Raw genomic sequence first — 22,383 nt, 5'->3', positions numbered from 1 at the left:
ACACAAAATATGGCAATAAAACAACATTGCGGAAATCAAGAAAACGCATGGAAAAGTCGCTATTGCAGCATCTCGGTCATGTTTGAAATGGAAAACTAAAACAGTGCACGATTTCTAGTATACTATATGAATGCCATGTTGACCCATGACCTCAGTATGGTTTATTCAGAGAATGACAATCTCACAAATTAGGTTAATTAGATTTTAATTCCAATTTTGTGTAATGTTCGAAATAATATTGAACATGTAGATTTTGCATGCATACGCGCGTGCACAAAAAGATTGCGTACGGTGCATAATATGAATACCGCAAAAAAAAAAGAAAAAAAAAAAGTACAAATAATATAGATCATTTTGAATATACCCATTGGCTCCAAACAACCATTTGAACATTTCTAGCCTTGAATATCGAAAATGCATCATATTTCCCGATAAAAGCGTGTTGTTTTAGCTGAGCCAGGCGGAAGGGACCCAGTGCGGCTCGAGCTCCAGTTTCTCAGTGATTCGCAGAAGCTCAGAGACGGTGTTCTCCGGCTCCGCGTTCATGATGACGGCATCAAACAGGTGACCGTAGTGGTGCTCCATCTCACGGGCTTTCTCCACAGTCTCTCGCGCATCCTCGGGCTGCGTCAGGACACAAGACGGGGAATAAAGTAAAACACTCGATCAGTATCGTTTAGCCAACATCGATCAAAGAGAAAGTGTTTTCCCATTATATACACACACACACACACACACACACACACATACAAGCAAACCGCTCATCTAGCAGTCAAAGGTTTGGACACACTAATAACTATGAAATACGTTTGTTACAGTATTAATCTTTGTTATCATTAGCTAATACAAATACAACTGTTCACTGTTAGTTCATGTCAGCTCAGCCTCAGGTCCATTAAATAATATGAACAATATTACAACATTTGATATGAAAAATATTAAGAATAATACAGGTGAAACTCGAAAAATTAGAATATTGTGCAAAAGTTAATTTATTTCAGTAATTCAACTTAAAAGGTGAAACTAATACATTATATAGACTCATTACATGCAAAGTGAGATATTTCAAGCCTTTATTTGTTATAATTGTGATGATTATGGCTTACAGCTTATGAAAATTAAAAACATTTCTGAGATTTTGAATTTAGGGTTTTCATAAGCTGTAAGCAATAATCATCACAATTATAACAAATAAAGGCTTGAAATATCTCACTTTGCATGTAATGAGTCTATATAATGTATTAGTTCACATTTTCAAATAAATGAACCTTAAATTGCACGATATTCTAATTTTCCGAGTTTCACCTGTAGGCTATATGCTTTAGAAGTATTTCTCATTCTTAGTTTATGTTAAGTAATGTAGTAAAATAAATTAAACCTTATTGTTAAGTGTTACCAATTATTATTATTTTTCTCATGATCTTAACCATCTGGTGCTGTTCGCTCATTTTTGACAGAAAAAAATAATGTTTAGATTTTTTTTATGGTACAAAACTTGGTAAAGGGTTTGGCACTTGCTATGTGAATTTTTATTATTTTTTTTAATTAAAAAAATTCATGGACATGATTCAAAAAGGTTAAATGGTCCTGAAAAAGAGTCATAATTGTACTGTTCGCAATCAAAAATGAGCGCATTGGAAGTGAATGGGAGACGAATTTCATCTAGTGGAAGCGTTTGGTACTGCGCCCAAATAAAATCTTACTAAAAGAAAGCCAATATTTTGAGATATCAACCTCAAATTTGAAACACAACTTATTTAGATTTATGGCTTATGTTTTACTCTAAAACTGTTTTGGAAAATATATATTTCATTACCAATTTTAAAGTATTTTTGTGCATTTTTCATAATAATAGGCCTACACAATTCTACAACTTTTTTTAAGTTCACTTTTTTTTTTCCCACTTAATAATCTGCCAAGTGTCGTCTTTAAAAGAGACCAAACTTAAGTCTGTTGCTCCAAAGCATTCAAGATTTACAACAGTTTAAGTTGGAAATTTCATTTTCAGGTCTACCGGTATGCTCAAAAGTTAAGTAATAATTGAATCATAACTATTCCATAAATATAATTTAGTACCATAAAATGCCCTAAAAAAAAAAAAAAATTAAATAATAAAAAAAAATATTATTGAACTAAAATACAGTAGGCCTACTTTCATTTCATTGGAAAAATTGGTAATTTTTAACCAGCACCAGAGGGTTAAAAGCATTTTTATCTAAAGGCTCCTTCTTAAATGCTTGAAATTATTATTCCAGACAAAAATAAATTGTTCCACATGCAATTTTTTGGAAAAATATTTTTAAAAGGATGATTTGGATCAGATAGTGAAGTGTCCAGCATACATGTAAACCTGTTTATTTGTATTTAGAAAGCATCCCAGGATGCACCATTTCTATTTGTGTAACATATTTTGGTCACTACATAATTACCCTTTTTTTTTTTTTTTTTACTTCACTATTAAGTTATTAATAATGTCCTACACTCTAAAAAGTTATTTATCGGCATTGATTGTTCCATGAAGAACCTTGAACGTTCATTAAAACTTTCTGTTCAAAAAAAGGTAGCTTATTAAAATGTTCCTCATGCTAAAAAAAAAATAAAATAATTAAGAACGGATCACTCGAAAGGTTCTTTGATAAACCAAAGATGAATATAGTGAAACCCCTTTTGGAACCTTTTGTTTTATGAAGAGATTAAGATTGAGTAGACGCGTCAAACGTTTGACTGCTAGCGTACATGATCTGAAGGAGAATGTTTAACATGAAGACCGTGTGTTTCTTCACTCCTCGGGCCAGCAGGGAGGAGAATCGCTCCTGAGGAGGAAGAGGAGGAAGAGGAGGAGAAGGCCTGATGAAGATGATGTACGGTTTAAGATCTGAGGAACACAGCGCTTGCAGGGACTATGAAATACAAAAACACAAACAAGTGAAATGTAAACCAGAGAATGAAACAAGCCAAATACAGATGTAATGAGCTGAATATGTTGTAACGTTCACTGTTCAATATAGTTTTAGATTGGATTTGTCGTCAATAACTTTACACTGACAATGAAACATCCATCAATATATAAAACAAAATGCACCATTAAAGTTTTTTTGCAACAGGTTATTTTAAAGGGATATTTCACCCAAAAATGTTATTATATTTCACATATAAACACTAATCAACGCACACATTAGTTATGACAGAAGCTCAAGCATGTTCGCTTGACGTGCGAGAACCAATGAGGTTCATTCTCGTGTTACACATTCTGTTTATGTTCGCTGATCAATGTTTATATGTGAATAAAAGCCTAAATTCATTCTGTTCGTCATATAAAGCGAGTCTCTTCAGAAAATTTGGACTAAATCGCTCAATTAATATGGATTAGTTTTACGATCTCTTTATGAACTTTTTGAAGCGTCACAGTGTTAGTTGCGTCGCTGTCAATGGAGGGACAGAAAACTCTCAGATTTCATTATAAAGATCTTCATTTATGTTCCGAAGATGAACCAAAGTCTTACGGGTTTGGAACGGCTTGAGGGAGAGTAAGCAATGACAAGTTTAAATTTTTGGTCTAAACTCGTAGTCAATTATATACAGATTTATAAATCAAGGTTGTGAAAATACCTACCTGGCAAGTTTTCCTAAAGTATTCCCAAAACACAATTATTTTACTGATAACTAAATTAGACCAAACTGCAATTTTTTTTTTTTAAGTTTGGAGTTCAAAAAAGTTTTGGGACACCAATGACCATTCAAAATATACGAGCAATGTCATAATACATTTGCTTTACCTACTGCTAATTCGGAATAAAAATGGGAAAAATACAAAACGAGCTGCTCATGATGAATCTTGAATGGCGAAACAAACCGTACACATAATAAACAATGCTAGAATACGTCTTAAAGCCAAAGTGTGTACGTTTTGTGCCACTAATGTCAAATAGAACTGCAAAAATGATGATCAATTTCAACTTTCATTATAGTTGGCCAAAATGAAAACCACGTTAATGGGAAAAAAAAATATATATAAAAATCCTTGAACCACATTTTATCTATAGGTGCCAAGGCATTTATCACACACACACAAAAAAAAAAATACAGAGAAAAGCATCAAACACAACTAAATTACTAAAACTTGAACTAAAATTAAAATAAAAAGAGGTCTACACGGGTCCCAAAATGCAAAAGTTCACTTGATGTCACAGTGACGGATGACCAATGCGACTTTGCAGATTTGCATTTCGACTCGAGTTAATATAATAACGATTGCTCGTTCAGTGCCATGGCCGCTGACGTTAGCATTATTTATTTATTATTTATCATCTCTGTGCTCTCTGCGCCGAGTCTGACCAGTGACCACCAAAACTAAGATTAAACAAGACGGTTCATTCATATTATTATAAAAATGGGAGAAAGTGTAAAGCGCGGCTTGACGGAATAAGTCCCGCCTTGAGCCAATCGTCAATTGGTAAAGTCATTGTGTCACTGCAGAAGCTCTGGTTGCCATAAAAACATGATGTGCTTGAGACTGCACATTCGCGTTAGCTGGAGCAACCTGAAGAGCTTTTTAGTGCAATTTCTGTGTGTTTTCCCGGCTCACACTTTTCTTATCCTAATTTTACAAGTTGCAAGTTACAAAAAACACACAAGCAGTGCTGACTGACTCTGATCACGGCCGGGTGTTCTCCGAGTCCGATCGACTCGGGTATTACACACAATGTTAAACAGACCCGGGACCCAAAGTAATAGATTGGGACCCGACCCGGACCCGGAACCCGGCAGACCATTTAAAATATAAACCCGCACGGGTCTCGGGTCCTCCGTGTAGACCTCAAACGAGAAGGTATTTTAATGTACAAAAAGACACACTTTGCCTTTAAATACTAGTAAACATTTCTTTTGAAAATGAATATTGGATTTTAGCAGCGCCCATGCATGCACTGTAAGCCATTTTAGTAAGAAAGCACCTGATAAAAATACAACAAGAATAACAAGAGACTATATCGTTTTAGTTGTATTTAATACAGTCATACCTATACAAGTAACAAGTTCATACAAAATGGTCATTAAAGGCCAAAAAACCACCAAACATGCAACATGTCTACGAATCTTCCATGTGTCCCTCTATGTGCCATTTCCTGAAGCAATTACGTGACGAAACGAAGCACAATGCCACCTTGCAGTGGGAGCAGTAAATGGGAGTCTTGACTTTATTTCCTTGTAGTTTGCACATGACACACAATCTCCTCCCATGCGAAGCATCTGAACCGAAATACTCCGGATAGCATTGCTCCGTCTGTGCGGGCGAGGGTGGGGGGGACGACTCTGTGCCGGATGGCGAGTACATGTTCGATTCGACAGGGCCGGAAGGCACATGTGCCGACTTTCTTATGGCGAACGGTGTGCTGGACTCTTTGGATGCAGATGTCCAGGGATCTTTGGCAGCAGATGAAGAAGGATTTTTGCCTTGGCCAACACTTGCCAACTCCGACACAAGTTCTTCCCTGAACAATTTATGGGTGAGAGGGGTCTTTTTTTGAGCTTTCGCCAAATGTTGGTGGAGGATGAAACTGTTGACCACGGCGACGTCAAGAAAATGGAAGAAGAAGGCCTTGTACCAATTTGTGGACTTGTGGAGGACATTATAATACTCTATAAGGCAATCCGAGAGATCAACACCTCCCATATATTTGCTGTAGTCCTTCACAGCAGATGGAACAGGGATCGGACGTGTTTTCCACACACCATCGACACCCTTGGCGTTCCTGGTGACCGTGTCCTCCGTGAAAGCCTTGTGAATTGTTGAACACATGAGGACTTCTCTCATGTCCATCCATTTGACAAACAGAAGAGGACCTTGTCGACACCAGCGGATGGATCCTCTTTCAGATCTTTCGCTTAGGTCGTTGGTCTCTGGTAAACTGGAGGTTTGACGCAAAGTGCCACAACCGAGAATACCGTTTTTCAACAAATCCAAGAAAAGAGTCGGGGTGGTGTAGAAATTGTCTGTGTATAATCTATAACCTTTGCCGAGGTCTTTGTGATCCAGGAGTCTCATTACCGAATCGTACCCGACGCCTTTACCCGATGATGTAGACGTCTTTCCTTCATACACGAAGAAATTCCAGGTGTACCCGCACGACAAATCGGCAAGAACGATGAGTCTGTAACCCCATTTAGTTGGTTTGTCATTCAAACATCGCTTCGGTCCAATCCTAGCTTTGGTAGCGACAATTCTCTCATCCACCGAAATCTCTCTGTTGGGGTGAAAGTGTTTCTTACACGCTGAAAGAACGTCTGTATACAGGGGCTTGATTTTGAGCAGTCTGTCATAACCTGGGGTGCCTTTCTTTTTGTTGTTCTTCTCATCTTCCTGAAGATCACAAAGGTGAAGATTCCAGGAGATGGCTTGAAATCTTGCTCGGGACATGATGGATTGTGGGTAGGGAAAATTGTACATTCGCTTTTGCACCCAGTAGTCCGCAATAGACTTCACTTTCACTAGACCCATGTAGACTACTAACGCCACATACGAGTAAAACTCGGCTACGGTTAGAGGTACCCAGGTACTTCTTTCAAGCTTCTTTCCAGCTTTTGCCCTCTTTTCGGCATTGCTATTGGTGTTTCTGACGATTGTCTTGATGGTAGAGCTGGTGAAAAGCAATTGGAACAACTGTAAGGGTGTGTACGTTGAGTCCGTCATGAGCTGCGGACCTGGAGGACGCTTAGGGGAAAAATTCGGTAGTACCGGTTCCTCATCTTCATCGTTGATTTCAAGCCACTTATCTGGCTTACTGTCATTTTCTACTTTCGCCCAGGGTGAATCCAAGGTAGATGATGACCTGCCTCTGGCTTGCCTCGGTGAAGAAGTCGCAGCGGGATTTAATCTCTCTCCGGTAGAAGTGGGTTGAGGGATAACTTCAGAGGTAGATGCAGGTTCTGGATTGGGTTCGGAGTTGATGGAGAACGTGGGCTCCAAACTTGATGTTAGGGTGGGATCAGAGATGGCTATGGGAGTCGAATCAGCAGCCGGTGTTAGATAAGCGGGTTCAGAGGTAGGTTCAGGTGTGAGGGTGGGTTTTAAAGCATGCTTACGGGGCCGGCCTCTCCGTCGCGGTAAGGTTGGAGCTGGACAAGGGATGGGTGTGGCTTCAAGAGTGGAATTATTAAGGGGTGTGGAAGTGGCTTCAGGGGCAGGTTTAATGGTGGCTTCAGTGGTGGGTGTGGCTTCAGGAGATGATTCGGAAGTGGAAACAGTGAGTTTGCCTCGTGGTGAGGTAGGTGTAGAAGGATTGCATCTCCGTTGTGATTGAGCAGGTGAACTTTCCAGTAGAAGGTTCCAATCTTCCCCAGAATCAACACTGTAACACAAAACAAATCCATGACATGTGCATGGACCCACACACTGGTTACAACAACAACAACAACAACAGTAAACTAGTGTAATGTTTAACACGGTAAAGCTGGACATAGGAAACAGGGCTCGACATTAACGCTTGTCTGCTTGTCCGGGACATGTGGATTTTTTGAAGGTGAAAGTGAAAGAGAATTTTACTTTACCGACTGGAAAAGTAGCCTGATTAAAACTTCAGAGACAAAAAAAAAAAAAACTGGGTCAGCATCAAAATGCGAGAATGATTCTGATTTTATTACATTCAGTGTAAACGGCGATTGATATTTCAATCAAGCGCAAGATTGCGCTTTTAAAGACTCGCTCCTGTCTCTTTGTGAGAGACTTTCGTGGAGAAATCTAGGGCTGTCACGATTCCTCAATTAAATTAGATTACTCCAAAAAAAATCCTTGCTATTGTGAATTCACAAAGATTTCAATTCAATTCAATTAAATAAATATATGGCTGCTGGTTTAATATGCGCTTTAATTATGTGCATGCGTGTAGGTAAGGTGCGTCTCCATTCACAGTAAATGCTGCTCCACAAAAACTGTTATCATTTACATGCGTGGAGCATCTCAAACTCCATCTATGCAAATGCTGCGAGTATATGTTGTTTATAACGTTCATCCGGGAACGCAATGTGCGCCATTTCATCAGATTTGAAAGGTAAATCATTTATAACCATACGTCAACACAGGAGAATACATCAATATGTTTCTAAATATGCAAACTGTTCATTGCAATTTCAAAATAAAAGTCCCTTGCCTGTGAGTGTTTTGATGTCCACATATTCTTGTTCAAGAAATCACACTGGCTGTAGCATTTCTATTGTAAAGAAGGGTCTAAATATTAAAGATTAAGAACAAGTTTGGATTAAACGTTGTTTGGCCGATAATAACAAGGATTTTATCTGCTGTAAAGTGTAACAACACCAGGCTGTTGGCGCCCTCTGCAGGCATTTGTTAGTTACATAATGTACATAAGATGATTGTTTATATTATGTATTTTAACAGTGTTGTTCTATTAAACCATATGGTTACTTGCTTTTGATACTTTATTTGAACCAAATATGATTGCCTCACTGTTATTATATATGTATTTTAAGTCATTTTAAAAGCCTTAGGTTTTTAGGTCTATTTTTATTACCGCAAACAAATATCTGATTACTCGATAAATCATCAAAATAATCAACCAATTACTCAAATAGCAAAATAATCGTTAGTGAAAGCCCTAGAGAAATCAAAACAAATGAGCGTAACAGCATAAATAAACTCACAGAAGAAACATACTGAGGTAAAGATTCAAAAAGTTGAGTTTTTTATTTATTTATAACATGTTATGTTAAGGCAAGCAACATAAAACAACCAAGGGAGCTGTTTTGTCGAATATTATCATGACTGAAACAGTTACATTGATTTTATAGTTGAATAAACAAGTAAATATTAAGTCACTTACATTTTAGACACAATATTGACTGTTTTTGTTTCGCAAACGAAAATAGTTTTAAACAAAGACCACAGCAGAACTATTGCGCATTCTCAAAGCAACAGCGGCGATATGTTACTGAATGATTCAGCATTTTGAATGAATCGGTTGAATGCATGACTCACTCATTAAATGACTTGCCGCCACCTACTGGCGGTTTAGTTTCATGTTTAAAAGTAGCACTGCATTTTTTCCAACATTTCTTACAAACATTTAAAACATTAAACTCATAACATTATTTATTGCAGTTGTAATTTTGCAGTGCAAATTATTTCATTTGATTGGTAACAGCCCAATAGTGTCCTATTATTACCTTATAATTAAATTTATTGATTAAGCCCTTAAAAATGAAAGATGACGCACAACCTGGGGTAAATATAAAAAATCTGCAGATTTAAGTATGTAAAAGCTGATCGAACACTGATGAGAATATTGGTTCATTATAAATTATATTTAATCCAAAAATTCCCCCCCACTTGACAAGCACTTAATGTCGAGCCCTGTGAAATAATAGTCCAATTTTATTTTTAAATAGAAGTTTATTGAAAAAAAAAGAAGAAAAAAAAAGTTAAAATATATTTGCATGTTTGTTGATACATCAAGCTTTTATGGCTCAAAGGAGAGAATATGAAGGTCATACTTGAAGGAAAAAAAAACATTTAATTCATTCAGAGGCACAAACTGAGCAAACTGAGTCTTAGTAAGATGATATTTAAATGTTTAGTTTTATGATCAAAGCTCTGTGGTTTTAATGTGGGGGGCAAAACATATAATGCAATTATGCAATGACAAAAAAACATATCTTGAAACCTTTTTAAATGCAAAAAGATATTCTGTGTTAATGACCCCTCAGACATTCTGCTGAACCTCCAGAAGAATGCCATCCAGGTTTTGAAAGTCACGAGTGTGAGTAAATCATAGTTACATAAAACTACAAAAAAATGCAAGACTTCCTTACTCACTCTTCCTCCCACAGTTCCTCTTCCCTTCCTGAATCACTGATCCCATCGCTGTCGTGAAAGACAACATCATGGTCATCATGGTCATCATGGTCGTGAAAGACAACATCATGGTCACTGTTGACGTCGCTGTCGACCCGAGGCCGGATGGGTGCAGGATTAGGGTTGGGATCACAGGTGGGTTCATGTTTTGGGATGGGTATAGAGGTCAATGGTTCATCAATAGTTGTGGGAATGGGTTGAAAGCTGAGTGTAGTGATGATTTGAGAAGTGGTTGCATGATCTGAAGTGGCTATGGGTGCAAGTTCAGGGCTAGTTTTTGAGGTGTGTATTAAGGGTCTGCCTCTCTGTTGTGTCATGGCGGCTGAAGGGAATGTGGACGAGAGTCGCTGCATCTTTGCATTCGGTGATTCTGAAAACTCAAGGCTTTCTTCCCGTGGAACTGGCCATTCTTCAGGAGCATCCACACTGCAACACAAACCAAACACACTTCATATGCGTGCTCGCATCACAATCATAAGTTTGGAGTTAGAACAATTTTTTTATGTTTTTAAAAGAAGTCTCTTATGCTCTCCAAGCCTGCATTTATTTGGTCAAAAATCTTGTGAAATATTATTAAAATTTTTACTTTTTTCTACTTGGTTTAAAATAATGTCAAATTTATTCCTGCAATGGGAAACTGTGATCAATTTATTTCAGGATTCCTTGATGTTTAAAATAACAGCATTTATTTGACATATAAATCTTCTGCAACATTATAATTGGCTTTATTGTCAAGTTAATGCATCCTTGCTGAATTAGGGTTGGGAATTGAAAATCGATTCCAAATCTGGAATCGGGATACTTGTTATAAAATAAAAAATTCTCGATTCCTCTTATCGATTCCTTTGTGAGCGTTTCAATATGACTTTAAACCATTGAAGCGCGAGTCGACTCGTGCGCTGTTTTCCGTGCTGCAATAATGTGTATCAGTATATTGGATCCGTGCAGCTCTTAAAGTGACAGCAGCCTAATATTCCTGCATCAAACAACAAAAAAACTGAGAAAATTCACTCATTCTTTACTAAATCACTTTAGTAACTATATTTTGTAATGTATATTTTATTGTATTTTACATTTGATTAGTTTCTGTACCTGAATATCTGAAAATCTTAAAACACTGTTTCAATCATATGTTTGCTCAGTTCTATTTATTTGCTGCGATTGCTAATTTTTTATTTGTTCTTTTTTAATTACTGTGTTTACTTGTCTTTAATAATGCGTGAAATTAGTTAGACTGTAAGTGTTTTTAGCCTGTTCATTTTTGTTCATGATATTCAGCTACAATTAAATGTTTTGCAATAAATGTGAATGATATTTAAGTTTTTCTATTTAATTAGTTCTATTTAAGTTATAAAGACTTTTTTCCTCGCAATTGCAACTTTATTTCACGCAATTCTGACTTTATATCTCGCAATTCTGAGAAATAAAGTCAGAATTGCGAGATGTAAACTCGCAATTGTGAGATAAAAAGTCGCAATTATCTTTTAAAATGTTTTATTCTGTGGCGGAAACAAGCTTCCATACATTACACCTGTAAATCAAAAGAAAAAAAAAAAATCTATGTTTACTCACTTCTCTTCCCATAGTTCCTCTTCCTTCCCCGTCTTGATCTGGCTGGCGTCCCCGTCTAACAGCAGCCCCGTTGATGTGGGTGTGCAGATGAGTGTGGCTACCGGTGCCGGATTCGAAGCGGACGAGGAGTTCGGGCTGAGTTTAAAAGTGGATGTGGCATTCGGGATGAGTATGCGTGTAGAATTAGGGCTCAGTTTAATGGAGGATGTGGGACTGGAAAGGGTTATAGGAGTGAAATTAGAGCCAAGTGTAAACGTGGGTGTAGAATTAGGGCCGAATTTAATGCTGGATGCAGAATTAGGGATCAGTGTGGCAAAAGGCGGGGGTTTAGGGACTATTGTGGCAAACGAGGAGGGTTTAGGAAAGAGTTTGATTTTAGATTTGTCTTTAGGAGGTCTGCCTCTCCGCCGAGGTAAAGAGATAGCTGGGGTGTTTTTAGGTGTGCTGCCCATCACTGGTGCCGTTGGGGAGGGACTCAAAGCAGTTTTAGGTGGTCGTCCTCTTCGTCGCGGTAAGGACGACGAAGGCGGGGAGGATGCGTTCCTCTTTAGTTTTGAACGTATGAGAGGCTCCCATTCTTCTGAAGAATCGATACTGTAACATATAATGAATACAATTAATATGCATGCACTTAGTGATGTGACAAATTAATTATCATAGTTATATCACATTAAAGGGGTTCATTGTGCTTTATTGTGCTTTAGGCAACAGAAAACATAAAAACCAGGGGAACAAATCGGCTGAAAACGAAACAGAAGAAAAAAAACTACAGCGCTAGCAAGACTTTTTTTTTGCTATTCTCAACACAGCGGTGTTTCGTTACTGAATGAATCAGTCCATTTGAACGAATCTGAATGAATGATTCAATGACTCACAATAAGCTTTGTTCCTGAAATGATCAGCAGTTTGAACGAATCAGTTGAATTAATGACTCAATGACTCGCTCATTAACAGTGACTTGCCGCCACCTACTGGTGGTTTTAGTTTCACATTTAAAATATCCTTTCAATTTTAAAATAATTTTTATATATATATATATATATATATATCTCATCAATGTTTTATTTTTAAAACATCAAAACGTTTTGAAATTTGAAACAAAATTTTTTTATTAAATAAATAATTTAATTAATTTATAAAATAATTATGATAAATATTCATTTATTTGTATTTTATGTATGGGCTTATTTCGGCTGTGTTTATGCCGTTCAAAACAAAAAAGAAAAAATAAACGATTTCAAAGAGGAATTACTGGACTGCTTGTTGATACTAGCCGCCCGATGGTAGAAGTCAAAGCAATGCTTAATGATTCGCTTCTACACTGCCCTTATAAAAGGTTAAAATGCAGATAAAAAGGTAAAAATCTATTTAAACTTATTTGACATTTTAATTTCTGTCACTGCTGCAAACTAACCAGCGCACAGAATATGAAGAATATCAAAAACTTTAGGAGTCAGCTGTCCATGGCAGCCCTAAACCTGCCGAGGTACCAGCACAATAACACACTCAACAAATATGTCTAATCATTATTATCGACAAAATCCCAGAAAATATATCGCACACCCCTAATCTCTGCACGGTTGCTTTACAACTTGCATTTGAACAGGCAAGATGTGCCAATCATTTTCCCAAACTTGTAATGAAGCAACACTTATAAACAGGCTGTTGTCAAAAAAAAAAAAAAAGAAGCTTTAAGGGCTCCCTTCAGATTTCCACCAAAATAAAAGTTTGGTTTAACGTTTGAAAATGAATTTAGACTGCCATAAATATTAGTACTGTAATTTTACAGTTGTACTGTGAAAAATAAATAAATAAATGTCTTACTCAATTTTATATTTTACATTGAAATATTACAAAAGCAACATTTATTTAGTTAAATATTTTTTATTTAATAGTAGCACTACTACTAATAATAATAATAATAATAATTATTATTACTTTATAATAATATTGATAGATAAATGACAAAAAATTTGTCCAAATTATGCTGCCCTACAAACAAACACAGCAAAACCTTTTTAAATCACAATGTTTCTCAGAAAAATTACAATTTTAGTTTTGCCCCCTAAATGTTGTTTGGCATGGCAATATTTTGAGTCTAGTTAAAAAAAAACAAAAAAAAAAACTATTTTTTAGGAAAAATGTTGTAAGATCAGGATCTTCGTATGATTAGCTTACAAAAAGGGTCACAGATTGGCTGGTTAACAATGCTGTAACTAATGTCTGGCTGCAAAGAGCATCTTTTCCCATTGACTGCCATTCAAATCCAGAAGTGTATTTTTTGCAGAGATTACGCATGCACAGCTCCCTATTTTTGTTGCATAGCAACAATGTTTTACCAGTGTCAGACCCATCTTAAAAGACTATAATTAATGGAGAAACTGACTGCTTGCTCCATGTATTAAAGACCATCTTGGGCACACATTATCATTGTGCTTTTTCCCAGTGATATGCATAATTTGTCATATCTGCATCTATAAGAATATATCTGAAAATCACATGGCAGCTGCAGTTTATATATCGACATATTTCCTATTGAAACAAGAATTTGGGGTGGGACACATCAATGGGCAAATCCCTTATGTAGCTTTTATTTTATGTCAGCCATGAACAAATATTTTCAATATTTAGAGGACTGGGCATTCTTATTGAAGAGAGAATTTTATTGAACAAAAATATGAATGCAAGATGACTTTATTTAGATTTTGGCCATTTTCCCAGATGAGAAAAGACAGTTATAATGTAGCAATAAATTAATGTATAAGGTTAATTTCATATATCTCAGGCAAGTCATGTAGTGTCCACAGCGTGTTAGTTCACTAGAGAAATGAACTCCTGAGGGGAGCATTTCACTAAATATATGCGCTATATTAGCTTATATATTCGTTATATTTACTTTACCTGTTAGTAATGTCTTAATTTGAATATATGTTTCAATAAATTTGCCATGAAAACAAGTTATGATAGCAGTAACTGTGTAAATCATTATATTACTTCAAAAATAAATTGGAGTAGAAATTAAATTTCGGCTAATTAAAACAAAACCTGGCTTTTGTGCAATTTATGTTTTTTTTCATTTGAGTTTTGATTGTTATATCTAAAAATAAATAGCATATGATTTTAATAGTTTGGGCTCTGTTAATTGTAACCTTTAATATTACAGTAATGTGCAAGAAAGCGCTCCCAGTATATAGTTTACAGTATTAGCATTGAGAGATTTATTTTTTATCCTTAAGAAATTTTAAATAATAATTTAAAGAGAGAGACAATTTGTTCGATAAACAACTGTTTAAGAAAAAAATAAGAAAAAAAGGTAACGTTGCTGTAACGTTACCGAACCGTTGTGTACCGTTACGCCTCTTGTAGTGTATTAGTTAATTTCATGGGGTTTTTAACATTATTCTTTACACTATAATTTTATACTTCGGTGTCTTTCAAGCACTGTATTTTTTTCTTTCTAGCTTCAAAAATGCATTCTTTAGTAAGCAATAAAACACATTGTTTGCCCTAGAACAGGTAAAAACACTACACGTGACCGTATTACTTACTCTTCTTCCCGCGGTTCCTCCTCCTCCGCCGAATCGTCGAGCTCATCGCTGTCTGACAGAGGCTTGTATCCAACTTCAGTATCGCAATCTTCTATTACACACTCGATTTCATAAAACATTTGTCTTTTCGCTCCGACATCCTCCGGCGATGCCATTTCGAGCAGGAAAAAAAGAGAGGCGGATGAATCTAGACACTGCCTCAGTGCCTCCGCGGACCGGGTTCCGTTGCTGCAGAACACGCGCGCAGACTCAGTGAGGTTTCTGCATAGGCCCCGCCCCCCACCACTGCCTAGCGATCTGATTGGACCACAATCGTGAGTGACGTGCCTACGAAAGGCTGAGATCATCAGTTATGCGACGTGAAAAAAAGCAGACCCTATTATTTTGAGGAAAATAATTTTAAGAACCAACACCAAATCTTTATATTTTTCCATGTAAAGTATTTATTATTTTAGTGCAGTCTTGTTTGGTGTAATTATGCTGTTTTGACTCTTGCTTTTGCCCTTTTGTTTGCCTTGACTTGGTGGCTGTGTCATAATGTTCACAATAAACTATTATAAAAACAAATAAATGAAATATTCAGATAAATAAAGATGGCTCTTTATTAGTATGCATTTTTATAATGGTGCATACAAATTAAATTGATGAAATAAAAGTTATTTAATGATGTGTAGTTAACATTTTCACAGCTTTTATTTTTATATAGCCTACATTAGGCTATATTTCCTATCTGGGTTCATATTCTGCTGGCTATGTAATTTGTAAATTGCACAGTGTTATTGCATATTGTCAGTTATTTATTATTACTTGACTGACCTTTCTAGTTTGCACTGCAAATTTTTTTTTAATTCTTACTCAGTATTTTTGTCATGTTTTCCTGTACAAATATCTTTCTTAAATCAAGATGCATTTACTTGAGAAGCAAAATGACATAAGATATTGAGTGTTGTTTTCTGAAAAATGTATCAAAATGAAGTGAGTTAAAACACAAACAAATATCCGCTAATGAGATTACGAAAAATAATCATGTTTTCCCTTTGTATTAAGATCATTTTTCTGACCCCATTGGCAGATATTTGTTCTTGTTTTAAGCATAAACTCACTTCATTTTGATAATTTTCCCTCCCAGAAAGGATAACTAGATTGAAAAGATAGATATGTGCGCTAGAAAACAAAACAAAAAGGAAGAAAATATTTTTTTGTTGCAGTGTGCTTTCATATCACACACGTCATACGGCAAACCAATTCCATGCTTCTAGTACTTGGTAAAACAAGTACACCTTCGTCAGTCAGTCAGTCTTACCCTGGGCTGCAGACACAGAAGGCAGATTTTTCCAGAGTTGACAACCTGTCTGATTGAGTCCGTATGTGTGCCGTACAGGTTCTGTTCAAACTCGCCCGACTCGATGAATTTCCCTGCAGCCAGTTCAGATTCAAAGCTCTGTCGTGACACAAAGTTGTACTCTCTTCCGTTGAGCTCATGCGTGCGGGGGTTTCGTGTGGTGTCTGTAACGTGTGCAAAATCACATATAAGATACACAATAGATATGCATGGCAAAATAGTAGGCAGTGTATAAACAATGTATGTTTGTATGCATTATATAAGTTTTTCTTAAGGAAATGATTGGTCCTGAAGCTTAGAAACATAGACATGATTTTGCAGCATTATGTGCATGCTTACAATGTGATGAGTTGCTTTCCAAAGTTTGGAATAATTCAGATTTTTATAATGTTTTTGAAAGAAGTGTCTTCTGCTATTTATTTAATCAAAAATACAGTTAAATCAATTAAATATTTGTACAATTTAAAATAAGTGTTTTCTTTGTGAATGTATTGTTAAGTAATTTATTCCTGTGATCAAAGCTGTATTTTCAGCATCATTACTCCAGTCTTCAGTGTCACATGATCCTTCAGAAATCATTCTAATATGATGATTTGATGCTCAAGAAACATTTATTATTATTATTAAAAATGTTAAAACAGTTGTGCTGCTTCATATTTTTGTGGAAACTGTAATACATTTCTTCAGGATTCTTTAATGAATAGAGAGTTCAAAAGAACAGCATTTATTTGAAATATATGCAGTTTGTAATATTATTTACATTTAATCATTTAGCAGACGCCTTTATCCAAAGCAACTTACAAATGAGGAATACAGCAAGCGATTCATCATATGACATTTATTTTTTGTATAGATGCTGCATATATGTAGTTAGTGAGCCATTGTGGTTAAGTTTAATGTTAAATAACTTTATGCCAAAGTTCAAGTCAAGTCACCTTCATTTATACAGCGCTTTTAACAATATAGATTGTTTCAAAGCAGCTTTACAGTGATAATAGGAAATTAAATCACGTGTTGCTGTAGAAAAAGTACTTAAAGTTGTAGAAAAGCACAGTCTTACGTGGAACAGCACCGGTGAAGCGGTCCGGCTGTAAGGACAACAGTCTCTGTCTCAGTTCATCGTGTCCACTGTTCGGTGGACCAACCAGAGCGACAGGACGCTTGCGTTCGGGCGGCTGATGGTACAGTGACACCTCCTCATAGGTCAGGATATCCTCGCTGTAATGCTCTGAACAATGACAAATGTTGCTTACTGGCGAGAGTTTGCAAAATATAGATGTCATTAGTCTAGACTAGGGCTATTGAAATCAGCTCAGGGGTGGTATAATGCCCTCTTCACAAGATGTAAAATAAGTCTCTGATGTCCCCAGAGTGTGTGTGAAGTTTTAGCTCAAAATACCCCACAGATATTTTTATATAGCATGTTAAAATTTTGACTTTTTGAGGGTGAGAAAAAACATACTGTTTTATGTCTGTTCCTTTAAATGCAAATGAGCTGCTGCTCCCGGCACAGGAGGCGGAGCTTCAAGAGCTTGTGTCCTTTTACCTCACACTGACATGCACTGAACATTTCAAAAACTTTTAGCCTTTTATGTTCAAACCGGAGTCAGACAATGATGGAGAGACTCAAGAAGAAGTGACAACATGTAGAAGCAACAGGACATTTCTGAATGGTTAGTTGATGAATTTATGAAGCTTATGTGTAGTTATCTTCTAGTCATTGATTAGCATATTCTGTCTTGATAATCTATAAATCATGTTCCGGGGGTGGGGTTTATGTAAATTCTAGGGTTGGTGATGTCACTAACCCGGGAGGAATGTGGTGTAGTCTCTACCAGCCGTTTGTTGTAGTCCTTAAAAAGCGATTTCTTTAAAAGCAAATCTCTCCCTTTGCTTTGAACTTTGAGCGTTGTAACTTTGCAGATGTTGTTTACGCTCAAACAGCAACATTACACACTAACTAAAGTTAGAAAAGTGAGATCATAATCAACCACCCCTTTAAGTTACAGGACTTAAATCCGAAATTTCTCAGAGAAATTCCCAAACAAGGTCCACAACATGAGACAAAGGGTAAATGCTGGATACCAAAAGGTAAATGTTCCTTCTCAGTGTGTCTTTTCTTTTGCTTTTTTAATGCAAATTGCAACCAGGGCATGAAAACTGCTTTCATTGTTATTTCATTTTGCCCATCTTTAGTGTGGAGAGGCATGCAAGAAATCACAAAAGAAGAGAAGAAGAAACCTCCCTCTGTGAACAGCCATCAATTAACCAACAACCTTCCTCAGTCTTTAACCGTTCACACCTCGTTCCCATCAGACTCATCAAATACAGTTTCTGCAGAGTTAAACGGGTGGAAATCCCCTATACTTGCACCCAAGCTGTAAATAGGGACTTGATGGTGGGTCATCATTTGCACAAGTAAGCAACCAAAAAAGCACTGAAAAAGAATGGATTTACTTCAAAACAATTGTCACTTTGTAATTATTTGTGAAATTTACTAGCAATTTCTAAGAAATGGCAAGTAACGCATTGAATTAAACGTGAAACTTTGAAGTAAAAATAATTTTTAACAGTGCAAGAGCAGGAACAATCAGTTCAGTCAAGGATAAATTCAGATTTCATGACTAAGAATTTAAAAGATCATACTCACCAATATACTTATTAGGATTATACAATAGTTTTTTTCGTTGCTTTTTGGTATTCTTAGCACACCAAAGTTTCCCTAAAGAAAGAAAAACTATTATCATTGACGAACTTTCCACATAAGGTTCAACAGCAACGTCGAAGAATTCCAAGGAGGATGCAAACTCAAAGAAGCATGAGTTTTTGAGTAGGAGTATGTTTATGAGTATATATACATTTTAGCAGGGATTTCTGGCAGGGAAACATTGTCCAGCTCACCTTTATACTCCTGATTCCTGTCCGTGATGGTTTTCTTCATGGCTTCTCTGTGCTGCTGGAAGCTCTTCCCTTGAGAGAACACAACATGCCTCTTGTCTTAGACATATGCACCACACACACTAGTCATTTGACTATATAGAAAATAACTAATACGAACAAATAGGGTTTAAAACTAAAAATGGGCAATAGTTAACCATATCCAATAAATATCTCATAATTCGTTCTGAAATTATTTAAAATGATTTAATTTTAATATTTTAATTATTAATATTTTTATTATTTATATATTTTTGCCAAGTAAATTCAAAATGTCATAACATAATGTAACATTTTGATACATGAAAAAATAGTACAAAGAGAATTCTGTGATTTCAATTTCAAGAGATCATTGAATCATTCACTGTTATAAAATTATTAAAATTAGATCCATGTTTTCACTGTTATCCGCTATTGCTCATCTTCTGAAATAGTACTGACTATGCAGATCTTAACACAGGCCAAGAAGCAGAAACAAGCAATAGAAGCATTGCTTATGCATATATGTAAAATAACATGATTGTCAAACATTAAGAATGATGGACTCGATCTATCAGATCTGAATCTGATCTGGATGTAATCTTTGACAAAAACGTGATTTTCTCAGCAGCTTTTTGTTTAAAATGTTGCTTTTAAAGTGTTTTAAAAAAATGCATAAAGCTAGAAAATGTTTTATTAAAGCAGAGGCTCTGTTCTTTCTTTTGATAAGTTGCATGTTCAGAATCAGATATTCATACAACAAAATATTCTGGGGGCCATGAAAGTTTTGTGAAAATGATCAAAAATGCTGGCGCTGACTGGCAACTTTAAAAAACAAACACAAACACTATAGAAGAGCTAATTCTATAGGCCTACAAAAATTTCTAAAACTATAACTGAAATAAAAAGGAATAAAAACTATATAAATATTTAAAAAAAACTAATAAAAATGACAAGCACATAAATTCTAAAATCTAAATTGAAATGAAAATTAAAAATATAAAAACCTATTCAAATATTAGTGAATACATAAATAATAATAAAATAATGCTGAAATCAATTAATCAGAGTTTAAACGTAATGACCAATTTATAAGTGCAAAATCACTGCAAATATATGATAAATATTTGATATGCAGCCTATAAAATATATATTTTTTCAATGGATTTATTTATTATTTGTTATCTCCCATAACTCAGCATGCGCTCTACTACTTGTTCTAAGCAGACACTGACCAGGAATGAGTCCGGCGAGGGGCTTCTGGTCCTCATGTCCTTCCCTGTACGCCTGCCACCAGTTGGGGTCGTCCTGGCTAGTGACGTGGAGGACGTCCCCCTTTTGGAAGGACAGGCCGAGCTCTCTGCACGGCACATATCGGTCCTCAGATGGGTCATAGCTGAAGTTTGCTTTCACATGCATCTGTAAAGAAAGAGAATGAGGAGGAGAGATGAATGACACATTTAGAAGAAGAAACTTTGTTCTGTCATGACAACTCTCGGAGTGTTTGGTAATGGATATGAAAATGTTGATATGCTTGGTCTTGTTATTGGGCTGTTATTGCTGCTTTTGTTATTGTTGTCAGATTGTTGTTATTGCTGCTGTACCATATATTATACATGATTTACCAGTACTAGTTCTATACAGGTGGAGCTGGGGAAGGTGGAGGGTTTCTGTAAGCGAGCTGTAATGCTACAGCAAATGCTGACCAAGTGTTTGAAGGTTGAGCAGCTCATTGGCTACTGATACAGCAGGAACCAATCAGCTGAGGCCTATAGAGAATAGTGTGATTGAGTTAAGGACCAATCAGCCTATCAGGAGTCAACATGGTATGAGTCAACATGGTATTAAATACATTGTATTGCGCAGAATCTGCGCATACCTGGCTTACTTGAACGCGTTTGTTCAATTGCATTAAAGCTAAAGCAATTTGGTTAACAGAAAAGACATTGTTATTTTCCAACATCCTACATTTTTTGATGTTCCTGTACTGTATTGATCTGTCCACCTAAAATACATTTTTGGTGAAAAGGATGAGGATTGAAAGAGGAAGGGAGGAGAATGGCTGGATGACCGGATTTTGTTTGAACAAGAAATGTATGTATAAAATCCAATTTTTTTAATATATATATATAAAAGCTGTGACGTAGTTAATCTGGTTTCTTCCTTTTCATTTATTTATTTATTTTTGGCTAGTTGAAGTTCTTGGCTGGTGAGTGAAAAAGTTAGTTTCAAACCCTGATCACAGATATACTTCATTCATAAGGCAATCCCAGAATGCATTGTAACAAGAAGCCCACAAGGGTTTCAAACAGAGTCAAAGACAAAAATCCCAGAAGGCCCCTAGAAAAGGCAGCACACACTCAAAAGAAGGAATGAAGATGAAGAGATGATGTAGATGAAGTCGTACCACAGCTGGTCTGTGAGGAGCTAGTTTGTTTTGAGAGTTTGGGATGAGCAGAAATGTGAGGGACCCATGCATGCTGGACTAGAGACAAAGAAAAAGAAGAAGAAAAACATATTAGAATGATTTCTGAAGGATCATGTGACACTGACGACACGAGTAATGATGATTTTACAATATATTCACATAGAAAGCAGCTATTTTAAATTGTAATATTATTTCACAAGATTTTTGGTGAGCATGAGAGACTTCTCTCAAACACAGACCTCAAAACCTTCGAATGGTAGTCAGTATCAGCAAATTATTACGGTTAAAGAGTATGAGGCGTTTCAAAGAGTTTAGGACCTGCTAGATCTCACCAGTATGTTGTGAACATCATTAACACTTTTCCCACGAACTGAAACACCGTTGATCTCTAGGATTTCATCTCCTTCATTGAGCAGGTTGCTTTTCTCTGCCGTTCCTCCACTCACCACCCGGCTGATGATGACGCAGTCGAGTTCATTACGGACCGTCACACCCTAAACATATACAGAAACACAATCAAATGTCTATAAACAATCAATGTAACTGAATTCAAAAGTACAGTTTGAATATAGAATTTAAATTTATAGTTTAAAATCAGAGTAAAAAACTGAAAATTAAAATATATATATACACTAGCCTATATAATACATATATTAAAATATAATGAAGAATATATATACATGCACACGTTCATTGATGCCCTTAGAGACTA

General features: G+C 36.0%; 2 protein-coding genes across 9 annotated transcripts in view; both read right to left on the bottom strand.

Moving 5' to 3' along the window:
- Window positions 1-188: 188 nt before the first annotated feature.
- pals1b (protein associated with LIN7 1, MAGUK p55 family member b) overlaps window positions 189-22,383 on the bottom strand; it is a 35,605-nt gene continuing 13,410 nt past the window's right edge. For 7 of the 8 annotated variants that reach the window (XM_084092144.1, XM_084092143.1, XM_084092145.1 and 4 more), the window contains 9 exons: window positions 22,004-22,165; window positions 21,651-21,728; window positions 20,479-20,662; window positions 19,229-19,297; window positions 18,978-19,049; window positions 17,388-17,555; window positions 16,289-16,491; window positions 2,769-2,900; window positions 189-624 (listed from right to left, as the gene is read on the bottom strand). In XM_084092144.1, the coding sequence (XP_083948270.1) occupies window positions 448-624; window positions 2,769-2,900; window positions 16,289-16,491; window positions 17,388-17,555; window positions 18,978-19,049; window positions 19,229-19,297; window positions 20,479-20,662; window positions 21,651-21,728; window positions 22,004-22,165 (1,245 nt within the window). In that variant the 3' untranslated portion in view covers window positions 189-447. Of the gene's footprint in view, window positions 625-2,736; window positions 2,901-16,288; window positions 16,492-17,387; window positions 17,556-18,977; window positions 19,050-19,228; window positions 19,298-20,478; window positions 20,663-21,650; window positions 21,729-22,003; window positions 22,166-22,383 lie in introns of all 8 variants that reach the window. The other variant, XM_084092142.1, reaches the window with a different exon arrangement.
- On the bottom strand, window positions 4,989-15,257 carry LOC311069150 (uncharacterized protein). The gene is made up of 4 exons (XM_084092140.1): window positions 14,986-15,257; window positions 11,438-12,031; window positions 9,827-10,291; window positions 4,989-7,346 (listed from the first exon to the last, which is right to left on the bottom strand). Exons 1-4 carry the CDS (start codon window positions 15,138-15,140, stop codon window positions 5,087-5,089), a joined length of 3,474 nt encoding a protein of 1,157 aa, XP_083948266.1. The 5' UTR covers window positions 15,141-15,257; the 3' UTR covers window positions 4,989-5,086.

Source organism: Abramis brama, assembly GCF_963993115.1.
Source record: "Abramis brama genome assembly, chromosome: 18".
Taxonomy (NCBI): Eukaryota; Metazoa; Chordata; class Actinopteri; order Cypriniformes; family Leuciscidae; genus Abramis; species Abramis brama.
This window is presented reverse-complemented; position numbering and strand designations above follow the sequence as displayed.